The 18,026-nt window shown below is 36.1% G+C and overlaps 1 protein-coding gene across 2 annotated transcripts in view; it reads right to left on the minus strand.

Moving 5' to 3' along the window:
* Positions 1 to 1,365: 1,365 nt before the first annotated feature.
* Positions 1,366 to 18,026, minus strand: part of RLIM (ring finger protein, LIM domain interacting) — a 31,990-nt gene continuing 15,329 nt past the window's right edge. For both annotated transcript variants that reach the window (XM_082377232.1, XM_082377231.1), the window contains 3 exons: positions 10,671 to 10,863; positions 9,674 to 9,757; positions 1,366 to 8,360 (listed from right to left, as the gene is read on the minus strand). In XM_082377232.1, coding sequence (XP_082233358.1) covers positions 6,742 to 8,360; positions 9,674 to 9,757; positions 10,671 to 10,839 — 1,872 coding nt within the window. In that variant the 5' untranslated portion in view covers positions 10,840 to 10,863 and the 3' untranslated portion in view covers positions 1,366 to 6,741. The remainder of the gene's footprint in view (positions 8,361 to 9,673; positions 9,758 to 10,670; positions 10,864 to 18,026) is intronic.

An 18,026-nucleotide genomic window follows, 5' to 3' on the forward strand; every position in this document is an offset into this window, starting at 1 on the left:
TACACGTTAACGCTAAGGTGTATTTAGTAATGCCCAAAGTGACTTACAGAATTTACAATATATGATCTTTCATCCTTCTCAGACTTGCCCTTTGAGTTTTCCTTGGCAAACTACCCAAAACCAATGTTTATTCTAAGAAATCATACCTCATAAGTAATTAATTACTCTAGGACTTGAGATAAATATTTAAAAAAACAAATTAGGGCCCATATTATGGCAGCAGGATTAAGAGCACAATGAAAATAAGCTCTGGAATCAGAGATCAGACTTGGAAATACTCTGCCACTCATTACGTGACCTTGGGCAAATTACCAAATGCCAGTATCTCAGTCACAACATTTATAAAACAGGGTGGTAATAATAAACCTCAGAATAACTGAGGATTAACTTATAATACTTAATAAAACACCTGACAGCAACCAGAAAAAAATTAGCTGTTTTTAATATAGCCATTAGTAATCCATTTGCAAGGCCTTAAATTTAAATATTGCCTGAATTCAAAGAAACTGGACCCTAGCTTTCATTTCCTGTTTTTTAAACGACCATTAAGAGTATAGCTATAATCCACTCTGATTTACCAAATTGTTCTAGGTAATGGTCCTTTTCTAAATTTCCCTCAACATGATGCCTGTGTATTGGCTTACTTTGTTGTCTAGAATGTGAACTATTCAGTGGTGTTGGTGTTCTTGAGTTTCAAAGAATAGAATCATGAACGACACTAAAAGTAAAACCCTGGGAAGGTCATGGGGAAAAGAAGAGCTGACCACACCAAAAATCCCGAGGAACTGTGTTCCTATGCCAATGATAGGGCTCTGTAGGCACTAGAGGAAATGAAATGGTAATAAAATTCACCATCAGCTAAATGAATACCAGTACCAAGGGGAAGTCACATCCAGGTATCAGAATGTGATGACCTACTTAGAAACAAAGACTCTTAGTGGTTTAGGCAACATGTTTAAGAGACTGGAAGTAGGGATGGAAGACAAAAGCTGTGTGAGCACACATGCACACCTAGACAAGTTTTTGTATTTACAGAGATCAAGCAAGGGAGTGGGCAGGGCAATGGGGAGAATACAAGAAACAGCAAAGATGCACCTACTTAAAATGTCGTTTACATAAATCTTTCCCGGATTCTTATATAGGAATAGAGTTTAATCTTTTATTTTACCACTGACAGATTAAGCCATTAAATTACATGATACGGAAGTTATATTCCATAAACCAGTACCTGCCCACACTGAGGGGAATCAAAATCAAGGTTGCACTGTAATTCTACTTGATTCTAAAAACCACATCTGACATTGGTGTGAGCAACAGAACCTTTATCAGATTCCCCTTTTAAAAGAAAAACCCAAGGAGAGATGATCAAGCACAAATGATCACTTCATGCATTTTATTGATAGTCTATATTTTAAATCTGCAGTATGACATCTTACATAGGGAAAAAGCTTCTTCCTAAAAGATAACTATTAATAATCAAACCAGCTTTAGTATGACTGACCCTTCAAGGTCTTGTTTTGCATTAAACAAGTTAACTTTTAGCAGATGTAAAGCACTGTACAAAAAAAAAAAAAAAAAAAAGGAAACTGGGTACATTCTCAAAATTTAACACAGGGCTTCCCAACCAGGAGTCTGCTGGATAGATATTGGAGAAGGGTGTTGTGTTCAGGTTTAAATTGAAAGAAAATGAGAAACCAGATAAAGCAAACCAACCAAATTCACTTCACTTTGTGCTCCTTTCTGCTTTTTTGAAAGTCTCTCCCAGAGGTCAGGAAGCCCTGGTATAACAATCACTTTAGTCTTTACAGAACATACATTTATGTGCTTCATGTTCAAAGACATAAAGGCAGCCTTTGTTACTGTTCCCCCTCCAAATCCCCTCAGGTTCTTATAGGCTTCAGAAAGCTTTCCAAAATCGCTGCCCAGTTCTTTATCTGAATCTAAGTAAACATCTATACCAAAGCAGCTCTTCCTGGGAGAAGATAAAACAGGCACAGATACATAACCAGGCCAATTGCGTACCTACTCAACTTGATACCTGATCACATGGCCCTACATCTTTAAAAGCAGCACCAGGGACAAATGGAGCCATCAAGAGGAAGAGGTAAAAATCCAAACATTGGACAGTTAAAACACAAATCACTCAGTTAAAAGAACGTTAGCAAAGGGGCACTCAAAAGAGTTAAGGCTGGACAGCTGGTTCAGCCATACCTTGGTATTAGGATAAATCTGCAAGATGAGGAACTGATAGAGGAACCCTGAAATAACTAGGCACAGTGGTATGATGGGGTTCACTTTCACTGCATGTCTTTAAGATATCACTCAATCTAAGTAACTATAAAGCAGCTTGGGGGTCTTTAGTAAACAAATCCTAATCAAAAATAAGTATCTCTGAGTGTTGAAGGGTGTGCCTATTTTCTTCAAATTTGAATTAAAATACCTATGTAGACATGAAAATAATTGTAAAACTGATACAAACTTGTTATTCCTTGAGAGTCCAACAGCTCAGTAACAGCTCAATTCTATACTGTATTTTAGATACAAAATGGAGTTACTTAAATCAAGTGAGATTGCTTACTTGTTGGGAATATTAGTATTTTAGAAATGTTCCAGTTAAGAACTCATTTCAGAATGCTAAAAATTGTAAAGGGCAGGTACGTAACTCACAGCTATTTCTTAGTTGCTTATTAAAAACCTGATTTAAAAATAACTGAAATACTAGTTACTTGGACCTTGCACTTTAATTTTCCAAATGAAGCATGTTATAAGTTGACTTACATTTTCAAATGTTTTTTCAAAAGCGCACAATTTACTCGTTAACTCAATGAATTACAACACTGTTACTGAGTATTACACATACTGAAGAATTATACTAAGGGGAAAAAAACGCCTGACACTTTAACATGTGCCTTATCAGTCTCTTGCATTACTAAGGTACAGAATACTTTAGAAAGTAGCAATCAGCATAGTCTTATAAGACAATAAAAGTGCCCTGCAAACGTGGCTTCTATGTATTTAATATTGGTAATACATTTGACAGGGAAGCCAGTAAGGTAAAACTTAAAAACTCAAATAAGGCAGATTACAAGTATTTTTCGTTCACAAAACAACAAAGAAATGGGGTGGAGTAAAGGGAGGAATAAAAATATCCTCCATCTTTAAAAGTATCAACAACCACCACAAGGTGCCACTGTATTCTAGCAAGCTGTAAAAATGGCCATTCACCTCCTTATCACATGGGTATTTTGCGAACTGCCAAAAGTTATGGCTGATGCTTGACCCATTTTATGTCGCGGACATCTGGGAAGCAGGTGATTAAATACAAAGTATATTAAGTGATAACCCTTCATAAATATAATTTGAGACACGGACACTAGGAGAGAATACTTGGCACGGAATGAACATGTTTTCCCAGGGAAAAAAAATTACTTGAGGTAACACTTATAGATAATAGTTTCCTAATCTTAAAGTTTGGATGAACTCCAACAATCATGTTTTTAGAGATTTTATACATATATATATATACACACACATACATATATATATAAAATCCTGGTGCTAAACGTTTTTTGTCATTGTTAACTGTACAACTGATTACCTATACTCCAACACTAATGTGAACACTTTTCTCAATCCCCACCTCCATCAACACCACTGAGGTATAACTAATGTGTTCTTTTTAGAGCAAATATTCCAAATTAAGAATATGGCTCATCTTCTAGTGTTGCTACAGATAAAGTCTGCAAACTTTAAAGCTAACTTGTTCAATTTTGTTTTTAGTACTAATCTCAATCATGTCAACTGCTTGGAGTTAAACATAACACCTCAAATGTTTCAGACTAGTAAGTGAATTTTAAAAAATAATCTGAAATATTCAAGGAAATTCCATTTTTAGTACTTTTCCCTATGCCTTGAACAATGTAATCCCAACATTGATTTTCTTGTTCCTATTACTGCATGAAGTTCAAACTAGGTCCTCAAGACAGAACCTTCCTGTAATAAAGAAAAAGTGCAAAGATACAAAATGAAATGTAAAGTCTTTTGCAAGAAAATGCTTCCTCAAGAGAACAGGTATTTGGATGCTGGTGGGAAAAAAGATTTTTGTTCTCCAATGTACATCTGACACCTACAAATGACCTTGTCTTCAATGTCCATACTAGTAAGTACATATTGGTCATGGACCTTGCAAAAAAAAAAAAATCAAGTAGCAAATTCCACTAAAATATTTGCATCCATTCTACACAATCCAATGGAAATTAATGAGTGCTACTGAAAAAGGTTTCCACATGCACATGTCCAATATGTGCATCCTACTGAAGGCTAAAAACTTAAAATTCTATTTCCAGTGTTTATGAATAGCTTCAATATCTACATTCATAACCAGCATTCTGCATGAGTTACCTCTTTAATACTTCACAAATGAGTAAAATACATCTTGGGAGGTTAGGAAGGTACCTGTTAATAACTTTCTTTTATGCTTAGAATGTGATGCAGTTGTTTTTAAACTATTTAAAATGAACACCCCTATATAAGAATGGGACATTTTATACCAAGAGGAAACTGGGTTTGTTTTTAGCCAATCAGGAATACCCTGCAGATCTGAAAACCAAAGAATACACCCTTAGGAAAGGAGACATGGCTCACAAATATAAAGGAATCCTGACTTTTACATGGACAATTTTTTTTAAAAAGATAAAATGTATTACATAAGCGCCATAAACAGTGAAATCTGCTTATATTAAAAAAAAAAATAAGTGAAGCTTTGTTTGGACATTATTTCCTTGCAAGAGCAGTACATATCCTTAGTAAACAACTACCATATTTACAATTTCCTTGATACTTAGGTAGGATTGAAAGCCAGAGGAAAATATGAAAGAATGAGCTTTGAAATAATCTTTACAGCTGAGTTGATAACAGTTAAGGTGGCCAGATAATTTCTAAAGCAGACTTCTTTATTTTGTAGAGTATCTGACTAGGCCTGGGTAATTAGCTCACTTTGTTAAAGGCCAAGGATGTGTTCAATCCCTCTTTGGGCCCATTAGCTTTTCCCAGAAAAACAAAGACAGTCCTCCACAGTCAGACTAATCCTAACCCCAACGAGCCTCAAGAGAAAGTTGGCAAGAGTACTGGGGTTCTTCACAAAGCTTACTAAGGAAACAACATAAAGTGCATATCCCATAGATTTGTGAGTCAGCATTCTCAACTTCAAATATGGGCAGCACATTTAAAATTTCAATTTCAAATAACCCAACACGACTCACTTTCCACAAAGAATAAAAATCCCTTAATTCTTCACCTTGTCTTTAAATGTGAGATGTTAGGTCTGTGTTAGAGAGATAGTAACAAAACATTAAACAAGTGGGCACCGGTACCTTGAATGACAAATCTCGAAAACAATGCAAATTTGAGACTTTCCTATTAGTACATACATCTGCACCAACTTCAATTCCTATGCTAAAAGTGGTTTATAGTCTCTTTCCTCCATCTTTTGCTTTTTGGGTTTTTCTTTTTTTTTTTTTTGAGGAGCAGTCTTGTAAAAAACATCAGTGTAACTTGTGCTAAGGGCTAGTGGTTTGTTTTCCTTAAACCAAAGCTCTGCCAAATTTGCGTCATCTGCTCAAGTAGAATACTGTGTCCAGGATCTCACCATATGAAACCAGTTCACTCACATCTGTATGACTACTGTCTTCATGAAAAGTTTAAGTTCTTCCAAGCAGTTTTCTTTACTCCTCCTGTCTTTCATTTCCTGCCTAAATCCAAGTTAAAATAAACAATTTCCACTGATCTTCAATGCAGTTCAATTCTGCACTCTGTCCTTTCCTTTGCATGTCACAGTAGCTGTTCACATACATTAAATATCATAGATATGTTCTGCTCTTACATCTACACACTTACAAAAGCAGCTTTGTACTTTGTTTGGTGTGTTTTTTACTATGTTGGCTCACAAAAAGCAGTTTTTTCATTTCTAAGCATGGTACTTTACAATTTTTAACGCATTAATACAACAGTGCATTGGAAAAGTACTGAGCCTCTACAAAATAGCTTTACATTTTTAAACAAATGAATGTGATTTTTTTTCACTTACACAAGCATAGGCTTTTTTTTTTAATATTTCCACAAGATAAATATCTCAATTAAACTATAAGCTCACTCTACAGTGTGCCACAGTGATGGGCTTAGGAGACAGTTATACACTTAGAAGATCCTAACCTTAGTGTTATTTACACTGACATGTCCAATATCACCTTGTCTGAAAGGTGAACAAATGATATTCAGAATGTAGGTGAATTTGTGCCAACTAATAACTGGGAACAGTATAGCTTTAAGCAATCACTTAGGAAACATGTACTGTAACTTAGTCTAAACTGGGAATTTCCTTCGCCCCTCTTTCCTATGGCATAGGAAACTTTAAAGATCAACATGAAACAGATAAAAGCCATTGCTAAGGCAGATCTTTTAAGATAACAAAGGAGAAACTGACAACTATATATGATAAATCATCAGTAATAACAATTACTGATACTGAAATCAGATTTTTATGTCCTAAAACGTTGCTTTTTAAATATTTCCTTTTATTCTGGAACAGAAATTAGAGAAAGGACAATAATTCATTCAGAAAGCAATGACTCAATTCAGGTTGCTACTTTACATTTAAGCACCACTCAAAAAGTGGACATAAAGCAAGTGATTCCTGTTTGCCCATCACTATACCAGCTACATAGCTGAGAGTTCAGACCTTAATCACACAACGCTTTCTCTGTTGCCTGAAGCTAAGACTGCTCTGCGACATATAGGACAAGTAGAATTCTCAGATAACCAGCGATCGATGCAGTGGACATGGTACTCATGGGAACAAGGTAGTTTACGAAGTTTGTTGCCTTCTGTGTATTCTGTAATGCAAACACTACAGGTTTTTAATGCATCGTTTTCACCAAAACTTCTCATTGCCAAGTTGTCAATCTGTTCTTTGGTGAGTCCTCTAGGTTGGTCATCATCATCCTCATTTAAGAGGAAAAACTGAGCCAGACTAAGGAAGGGCAAAGAGCCACTTTCATCAAATGTTACTGGGGCCCTGTGTCGACCCTCTCGCCTGGCACCTGATGAGCCTGATGATGAGCTTCCTTCATTACTGCCTTCAAATACCTCTGAGCTAGTCTCTGAACTTTCACCACTGGAACTGGAACTAGGACTGGAACTGGAACTAGAACTGGAACTTGAACTGGAACTTGAACTGGAACTCGAACCAGAACTGCTACTACCACCAGAACCCCCTCTTCCATTCCGTGACTCTGACCTTTCCATATTTCGACTCGAGACTGAGCCACTAGGCTCTGAATCACTATCACTGTACATAAAGTAGCTTAACTCACCAAAACCTGTCATTATCTGCCTTAACATGGTCTGAATTGCAACAGATGTAGTCTCACTTAAACCAGTATTTAAGATTCTACGAATTGGAATTCTGATGGTACTGACATAGGTTCTCACACCTGCTCGCTCAGAACGTGAAAACGTACGCCTAAAACCTCCTCGTTCACTTTCGTAAGTGACGGTGTTATTTGGCGTCTGAGACCTTGACCGAGTTCTGCTAGCTATGCTATCTCTCTGCCGATATTCTCCAGGACGAACTCTTCTTACTTGAAGATCAAGGACTATGGTTGGAGGTCTCTGGCCTGATCCTGTAGATTCACCATTGCCAGTTGTATCTGAAGACCCTGCTCCTTGTGAGGCATTTCTGGTTCCAGAAGCTGCAAAGAGACCTCTACTTAGCAAGTCAGGTCCACTTATTTGCTGTCTCAATGTCACGTGGTGCCGGGTTCTAGAACTTCCCTCAGTCTCATTTACCAAAGGATGCTCAAAAGTCTGAGATGAGATACTATGATGAGACCTTCGTGGAATTTCACTCATTGGATGCAGAGGTGATCTACTTCTTTCAGCTCTTGCTCGGGTTCTCCGATGGTCTGGGCTCCTACTTCTTGCCCTTCTCTGACCTCTGGTAGGTGGGGCTTCTCCTGTTAATGATTCAGTTGAATTTCGTTCTGATCTGGGTGGCCTTGCAGATGTTGATTCAGATCGTGGATTTTCCACTTGCCTTTGGCTGTTGTTGTCCATACTTTCTCCACTAGAACGTCTTGCAGATAGCTCATTTTCATTCTCTGGATTTTGGCTCCCATTATTACGGTTAACATTGATCTCTAAACTGAATCTGAAATCACCACTGTTTGGATTAGTCCGGCTCACTGCTCTCCAAGATTGGTTTCCTCTTTGCCCACTTCTTGTCGTATTTCCAGTTTGTCTGACGGAGTTAAGCCAGTCTATTATAGAGTCACCATTAGACACATCATCTGAAGAGTCTCCACCTGTTTTTAAAAAAAGGGAGGGAAGAGAGGAAGAAAAAGGAACTATTAAAATTAGGAAATCATGTAAGAGTACTCAGAAACTTCATATTAGAAAAAAAGAACAAAGATTCTGAACAGATTTCACATTTACAGATTTTTGTAAACCATACTGCATTGATTTGCAGTAAAAGCAGGAAAGTTTCAATTCCATTTTAAAAGAGCAAGCTAATCGTAGAGAAATTTAGGGAACTTTTTTTTAAAAAAAGGGAATTGGGAAGAACTCTATTTTTAGCACTTCATCATATACAGAGCCTAACATACCACTGTGGACTGTCAGATGACAACATTTTTTCAGTCCACTGTCAACACTAATGTAATCAACCAAGGTAAACACCAGTTAAGGTACAGGGCTAATATTTTAGTTCAAATTACATTTTTTTGTCAAATTTTCATTAGTCTACATTTCTTTAGGCTCTTGACTTAAGTGCCTTTGATAATATGGGACATTTAAAAATACAAGACTGCTTTAGTCACTGCAAAAATATAAACAACATTTACAGGTTTAAAAGTATTTGAATACTTCTTCACGTTACCAAGATTTTAAATTAACATGAAATTGGAGATCAGACCAAGTAAATAGTCTGAAGCTAGCACAGTACATATAATGGCACATTCGAGAACCTAACTGTTATCATGGCTTCTTATGTTAGTCAAATTCCCTATTTCACATTGAGGGAGAAACACCAGACCCGAGGTAAGAGCAAGATTTCTCAGCAGTGGGACTATTTATATTTTGAGCCAGATAAGTCTTTGTTGTGGGGGCTGTGCTGTGCATTTTAGGATGTTTAGCAGCATCCCTGACCTCCACCCACTAGATACCAATAGCAAACCCCCAGTCATGACAACCAAAAATGTCTCCAGGCATTGCCAATGTCCCCTAGGGGGCAAAATTATACCCCACTGAGAACCATCAGATTAGAGAATGCAACATGTCTTTCTGCTGGTGAGGAACTCATGTTTATAAGGAAGGAATAATACAGTAGGTAGGGGGAAATTTCAATGGAGGTGGAAAATCAAGAAAAAAAAATCACATTTAAAATAGGCCATTCCTCACTATGTTCCAATTAACACAAAAAACCCAAAGGTAAAGCAGAAAAAAAAAAGTTAACATTCTCACCAAGTATCAAGAAAATGCCAGTTGTTTTTATGAGCAGTTACTTAGCACCAAATTAATTTGTGCCATTGCTAGATTATCTTTGGCTGACATTTATCATTAGGAAGCTCCTTATCCATTCCATCCTCCACCCCTCCCCCCACCCCCAAGCAAAATTTACCTCTATTTTCATCTGAGTTTTGTGGTGGTGGGCCCTCTTTAATTTGTTGTAGTCTTCTCAGCAACTCTTCCTCAGTACTTTCACCTAAAATAGTTTAAAATGTTTGCCAAATTATGAATAAAAAACAATGACTTATCCATCTGAGATGACAACCAGAGAGTGAGTAGGAAACCTGGGTAAAATTCAACTATTTGAGAGCATGATATTACAACTTATATTTATTCACATTTCTTTCCAGTTTACAAAATGCTTTTGCATACAGTATCTCATCGTTTAAAACTGCAACTCTGGGAGGCAGATATTATCTGCATTTTAAAACAATGAAACTCAGACTGAGTGAGAGACTGACGTGTTAATTAATATATGGCAGGGCGAGAATGTCAACTTTGGCATTCTGACTCAAATCTGGTACTGTTGCCTCAAAATGCACTCCCTCTTATAAGAGCCATGCTAACTAACACCTTACCTTTTAAAATTTAAGGAATCACTCAAAGGTTAATAGAATTAAAGAGAAACAAGGAGGAAGGGAGATAATGAATTTTAACTAGAATCAAATGGGACCTAATCAAGCAAAGGAGAATAACCAAGCACAAAGTTCTGAATAATTGACTATTTTACCCAAGGCTAGCTCTGGTTGATTATGACAGAGTAAGTCTGTCCTAAGAACTGAAGTTCCCATTAGCTCCTCAAGACTACTAATGTCTAGTAAGTTATATAAAGAGAAATAACAAAAAGATTGTTCAGGTCCACTCTCTTGAATTTAGCTCATTATAAATTCATAATATAATTCCTAACTAAAAAACCTGACATCGGATAATTCCAAATATGAGTGAACAAAATCATGTAATAAGTACAGCAGTTAATGTCACTCTACATCCCTTGTATTAAAATCATACTTCATAATGGCTAAAGAAACATTTTTTTAAAATACAGGTTTCCTTTTTTTTTTAAGACCAGCAATTTACATATATAAATCCTTAAACTACACATTGCATACCTGGGGTGCCTAGCAAATTGTTATCCCTCATAAGCCTATAATCTTCTTCACTGAGGTTATTTACAAATTGATAGAAAGCTTCTTCCCGATCCAATCGGTCCATCTGACTTCTGCGCTGTGCTGCAGACTGATCACCGCTTCCTTTATCGTTAGAATCTGAGCTTTCCATCTTGATGAACAAGTGGAAAATTATCTAAAAGGAGAAAGGAGATCAATCTTGAAAACAGAAGTCAGTATGTATTCTATAGAACAGTTTTAGTTATGCGAAAATCCAGAATGCAGGTCCAGACGTGGATTTTAAGACCTCATATGAATGAAATTTCATAACAGAAAAACTCCTGAAAAGCACTGTTATACTACAAAAAGACTAGGTCAGGGGTTGGCAAACTATGGCCCATGGGCCAAATTTAGCCCTGGTGCCTATTTTTTTCTCCTTGAGATCTAAGAATGATTTTTACACCTTTAAATGTTTTTTTAAGAGAATATTCTGTGATGTGTGAAAATTATATGAAATCCAAATTTCAGTGTTCAAGTTTTATTGGAATACAGCCATACACATTCACTTACATATTTTCTATGGCTGCTTCATGCTATAATGGCAGAGCTGAGTAGTTGTGACCAAGACTGTATGTGGCACTCTCACTACTTTGCACTGGCGATCTGTGCACTGTAAGTTGCAGCGATGCAATTATAACTTGACAGCATTTCAAGTGCCATGCTTCTCACCACACTGTGACATTTTTTAAATTACCAATGCACACTCATCATATTAAATGAAGAGAAAATGGACTTCAAATGCCTAAAGGTGCAGTGGAATATGGATTATTTTGTTATTAGATGGCAAAGGTAATATTTATAATGCAACAGCGCTAAAACTGTGCTAAAATAAAATATACATTAATATTATCAGACTAAGCACTCATCACAATATTCCCAATTCACAGGAAAGCTACAGTCTGAAAAATTAAAAAATTTAAAACAAAGTATCTCATCACAAAATATTTCCTCACAAAAATAAAAAATGAGGCTTCAACCAAAGTAAGTTTCCAAGTGGCTCATTTGTTGGCTAAGCAAGCAAAGCCATTTGTCGATGATGTGTTAGTTAAACTGTGTTTGACTGCAGAAGCTAAAGAAACGTGTCCACAGAAAATAAACTTGTTTAAGATTATTAGCCTTTTGATGAGAACAGTTGCTCAGAAAGTTGAGGATACTGGGATATGTCAATAATCAAGTGAAAAACAAGGGAGCAAATGATTTCCAGTGGTTTTCCTTGGTTCTTGATGAGCTGACAAATATAACTGATACTATTCAGCTGTTTATTCAAGGAGTCAAGCATTGATTATTTGAGGAGTTTGAAGTAACTACAGAAGTGGCCTCTATGAAGAGTTTGCATGGAACAACTACAGGTGATAATATTTTCAAAGAAGCTGAGAAACACTAATTTAGCACAACATGAAGTGGAATCTGCTAAGATGTGTTACAACTGAAACAGTGGTTAAAAAAAAAGTGTAGACCTACTTGGACAAATTTACAATGCCTATGAAAATGTAAGGTGTTTAAAGTCTATGGTTATTCATTATATAGCAGTTATAGGTAGTTTGTAAAAAATATTTGTATCTATCATTATTGAACCAGTAATGTCAACGGTGAACTTCACTACAGTGGACTTAAACATAGTGAGTTCCATGAATTTTTGTCAGAAATAGAAGCTGAATATCCTGACTTGCTCTACCAGGTGCTCATTTTGATGGCTTAGCACTGGTAAAGTTTTACTGTGATTTGTTGTACCCAGGTCCAAGATTAGATTTGTTTCTGAATGAAAGGAACTACTCTCAGTTACTATTACCAAACAAGGAATGGCTTGGGAAATTAGCTTTTTCTGAAGACTTCATAATGTTTCTGAATGAACTCAACCTAAAATTACAGTGCTTAGATAATATGTAAATCTTATACTACAGTAAAGTCATTTCAACAATAACACTGGAATCACAATGTCAAGCTGCTTTATGCACTTCTTGTGCTATCAAAGAAATGAGAGCTCCATTCCTATAGAAATTGTAGCAGATATATTTTCTAAGCACAAACTACAATTCCAGAAGTGTTTTTTGGACCTCAATGCAAGTACAAAGGAAATTTCCTTGTTTCAAAATCCACTTAACTGTGTAACTGAGGAGCTTCCACCTAGCCTTCAACTGAAAGTGATGACTCTGCAGTCTAATGATATGCTTGCTAAAAAGTAAATATCTAGAGAAGAATCTAATGGAAAATTCGATAAACACCTTCTAAGGGGTGAATATACTTCATTAAAATTCTATGCTTGTGTACTGATTAGAGAGCAAGACCTCCCTATATGTGTGAATAGACATTTTCAAAGATGAAATATGTAAAATCTCACTTCAAGTCAGAAAACACTAAATGAACATCTGCAAATGATTTTGAAAAGGAGTACGCTTAGAACCAGTTAAGCAAAATGTTACCCCTCCGCCAGCAAAAGAATACCATTCTTCTCATTAGTAGACCTATATTACAAAACACTGTACTCAATTATTATTACATTGTGAGTTTTATCAAGAAAAACTTTGTGGAAATTTGGTTTCTCTGTTTTTAAATAAATAACTATGTAATATGCTCAATTTTGATTAGCAAAGTGAAAAAAATTTACTATCTGGACTTCTACAGAAAGTTTGCCAACCCCCACTCTGGGATAGTACATGAAACTAGCCAACACTTTTTTTTTTTTTTAAACATCTTTATTGGAGTATAATTGTTATACAATGGTGTGTTAGTTTCTGCTGTATAACAAAGTGAATCAGCTATATGTATACATATATCCCCATATCCCCTCCCTCTTGCGTCTCCCTCCCACCCTCCCTATCACACCCCTCTAGGTGGTCACAAAGCACCGAGCTGATCTCCCTGTGCTATGTGGCTGCTTCCCACTTAAAAGAAAAAAACAATATATTTGATGAGCTCAGTAGTAGACTGGACATGGCTGAGGAAATGATCAGTGAGTATGAGGATATGTCAATAGAAATTTCTAAAACTGAAAACAAAATTAAAAAGAAAGAACATATAGCCAAAAACTAAACTAAGAGAAGAATCCAAACAAAAAATTTCATTCTCTAATTCTTTTCCTTCCAACCTCAGATTGACCTTACTGAAGTTCACATTGACAAAATAAAAGTTAATTCCATAAACATATGAAAATCTGATCTGTAGAAAAGAGGTAATCTATATTGGTACTAGGATTTAATCCCACACACAACACATGAAGTATCTGGATGTTTACAAGTCAATACTAGAGAAAAATAAAAACAAACCATCTTTCAGATATAAAAACAAAGAAGCCTCTCTACCTGTATGATGAGTCTAAACAAATTTTAGGCTGTACATGGGCACACCTAGCTCTCCCCATTGTCTCTCTTAGATCATTATTTTTAGAACTACTCTATCATTGTTTAAACAAATAAGATAAATATGTCAAAGAAGGAGAGGGAGATGCAATATTTTTGCAGTTTCCTAACCTCATAACTAAGATTCCTTACTTTTGGTAAGAATAAACTATATAAATTTCTGAAAGATACTGTTTTCATAATAACTTGAAACTTTAAGAAGACTAGAAGTCAAGAGCTTAAATAAAACACTCATAAAAATTATATGGGCCAGGCAATCAAAGAAACAAACAAAAGGAAGCCAAAATGTCCCATATGTACCTAAGTAACAACTTAGTATTGGTAATAGCACACAGCTAATTTTTAAAAATACAGAAAAGCACAAAGGAAAAAGTTCAGCCATAATTTCTCAAACCAAAGAAAACCACATTTGGCTAATATTAAGCAGTTAATATTCTGAACACTAACAACATGACAAAGTCCACTTGTGAAGGATCAATAAATAGTCCTGAAAATAATTTATAAAAAATACAACTCAGGAGCAGAAGCAAAAAGAACTACAGTCCTGCAGCCTGTGGAACAAAAAACACATTCACAGAAAGATAGACAAGATGAAAAGGCAGAGGGCTATGTACCAGATGAAGGAACAAGATAAAACCCCAGAAAAACAATTAAAAGAAGTGGACATAGATAACCTTCCAGAAAAAGAATTCAGAATAATGACAGTGAAGATGATCCAGGACCTCAGAAAAAGAATGGAGGCAAAGAACGAGAAGATGCAAGAAATGCTTTAAAAAGACCCAGAAGAATTAAAGAACAAACACCTAGAAGAATTAAAGAACAAACAAACAGAGATGAACAATACAATAACTGAAATGAAAAATACACTAGAAGGAATCAATAGCAGAATAACTGAGGCAAAAGAATGGATAAGTGACCTGGAAGACAGAATGGTGGAATTCACTGGTGCAGAACAGAATAAAGAAAAAAGAATGAAAAGAAATGAAGACAGCCTAACAGACCTCTGGGACAACATTAAACACAAGAACATTTGCATTATAGGGGTCCCAGAAGGAGAAGAGAGAGAGAAAGGACCTGAGAAAATATTTAAAGAGATTACAGTTGAAAACTTCCCTAACATGGGACAGGAAATAGCCACCCAAGTCCAGGAACCGCAAAGAGTCCCAGGCAGGATAAACCCAAGGAGAAACATGCCGAGACACATAGTAATCAAACTGACAAAAATTAAAGGCAAAGAAAAATTATTAAAAGCAACAAAGGAAAAATGACAAAAAACATACAAGGGAACTTCCACAAGGTTAACAGCTGCTTTCTCAGCAGGAACTCTACAAGCCACAAGGGAGTGGCATGATATATTTAATGTGATGAAAGGGAAGAACCTACAACCAAGATTACTCTACCCAGCAAGGATCTCATTCAGATTCGATGGAGAAATCAAAAGCTTTACAGACAAACAAAAGCTAAGAGAATTCAGCACCACCAAACCAGCTCTATGACAAATGCTAAAGGAACTTCTCTAAGTGGGAAACACATGAGAAGAAAAGGACCTACAAAAACAAACCCATAACAATTAAGAAAATGGAGCCAGATCCCAGGAGCACAGTGATTAAGGATGCCTGAGTCAATGAAGCTGTTTTCAGCACACACACACGAAAGACACTAAAGAGCATAGCATCTCTGGGTAGGAAGGGTCATTAGAGGTCTAGTCCAACCTCCTAAACAGAGAAAGAAGCTATAAGCTTAGCCTGGGAGGTCAAGGAAAGACTCAAGTCAGTGAAAAAAGAGGAGGGAGGGAAGGGAGGGATAACATATCGATAATTACCTTAAATGTGAATGGATTAAATGCTCCAACCAAAAGACACAGGCTCACTGAATGGATACAAAAACAAGACCCATATATATGCTGTCTACAAGAGGCCCACTTCAGACCTGGGACATATACAGACTGAAAGTGAGGGGAGGGAAAAAGATATCCCATGCAACTGGAAATCAAAAGAAAGCTGGAGTAGCAATACTCATATCAGATAAAATAGACTTTAAAATAAAGAATGTTACAAGAGACAAGGAAGGACACTACATAATGATCAAGGGATCAATCCAAGAAGAAGATATAACAATTATAAATATATATGCACCCAACAAAGGAGCACCTCAATACATAAGGCAACTGCTAACAGCTCTAAAAGAGGAAATCGACAGTAACACAAAAATAGTGGGGGACTTTAACACCTCACTTACACCAACGGACAGATCATCCAAAATGAAAATAAATAAGGAAACACAAGGTCTAAATGACACAACAGACGAGATAGATTAAATTAACATTTATAGGACATTCCATCCAAAAACAGGAGATTACAACACTTTCTTCTCAAGTGCACACAGAACATTCTCCAGGATAGACCACATCTAGGGTCACAAATCAAGCCTCAGTAAATTTAAGAAAACTGAAATCATATCAAGCATCTTTTCTGACCACAACGCTGTAAGATTAGAAATCAATTACAGGGAAAAAAACGTAAAAAACACAAATACATGGAGGCTAAACAATACGTTACTAAATAACCAAGAGCTCACTGAAGCTACCAAAGAGGAAATCAAAAAATACCTAGAGACAAATGACAATGAAAACACGATGATCCAAAACCTATGGGATGCAGCAAAAGCAATTCTAAGAGGGAAGTTTATAGCAATACAAGCCTACCTCAAGAAACAAGAAAAATCTCAAATAAACAATCTAACCTTACACCTAAAGGAACTAGAGGAAGAAGAACAAACAAAACCCAAAATTAGCAGAAGGAAAGAAATCATAAAGATCAGTTCAGAAATAAATGAAAAAGAAATGAAGGAAACAACAGCAAAGGTCAACAGAACTAAAAGCTGGTTCTTTGAGAAGATAAACAAAATTGATAAACCATTAGCCAGACTCATCAAGAAAAAGAGGGAGAGGACTCAAATCAATAAAATTAGAAATGAAAAAGGAGAAGTTACAACAGACACCGCAGAAATACAAAGCAACCTAAGAGACTACTAAAAGCAACTCTATGCCAATAAAATGGACAACCTGGAAGAAATGAACAAGTTCTTAGAAAGATATAACCTTCCAAGACTGAACCAGGAAGAAATAGAAAATATGAACAGACCAATCACAAGTAATGAAATTGAAACTGTGATTAAAAACCTTCCAACAAACAAAAGTCCAGGACCAGATGGCTTCACAGGTGAATTCTATCAAACATTTAGAGAAGAGCTAACATCCATCCTTCTCAAACTCTTGCAAAAAATTGCAGAGGAGGGAACACTCCCAAACTCATTCTATGGGGCCACCATCACCCTGATACCAAAACCAGACACAGATACTACAAAAAAGGAAAATTACAGACCAATATCACTGATGAATATAGATGCAAAAATCCTCAACAAAATACTAGCAAACAGAATCCAACAACACAATAAAAGGATCATACACCAGGATCAAGTGGGATTTATCACAGGGATGCAAGGATTCTTCAATATACGCAAATCAATCAATGTGATACACCATATTAACAAACTGAAGAATAAAAACCATATGATCATCTCAATAGATGCAGAAAAAGCTTTTGACAAAATTCAACACCCATTTATGATAAAAACTCTCCAGAAAGTGGGCATAGAGGGAACCTACCTCAACAAAATAAAGGCCATATATGACAAACCCACAGCAAACATCATTCTCAATGATGAAAAACTGAAAGCATTTCCTCTAAGGTCAGGAACAAGACAAGGATGTCCACTCTCACCACTATTATTCAACATAGTTTTGGAAGTCTGAGCAACGGCAATCAGAGAAGAAAAAGAAATAAAAGGAATACAAATAGGAAAAGAAGAAGTAAAACTGTCACTGTTTGCAGATGACGTGATACGATACATAGAGAATCCTCAAGATGCCACCAGAAAACTA

The sequence above is a fragment of the Balaenoptera borealis genome, assembly GCF_965194805.1.
Source record: "Balaenoptera borealis genome assembly, chromosome: X".
Taxonomy (NCBI): Eukaryota; Metazoa; Chordata; class Mammalia; order Artiodactyla; family Balaenopteridae; genus Balaenoptera; species Balaenoptera borealis.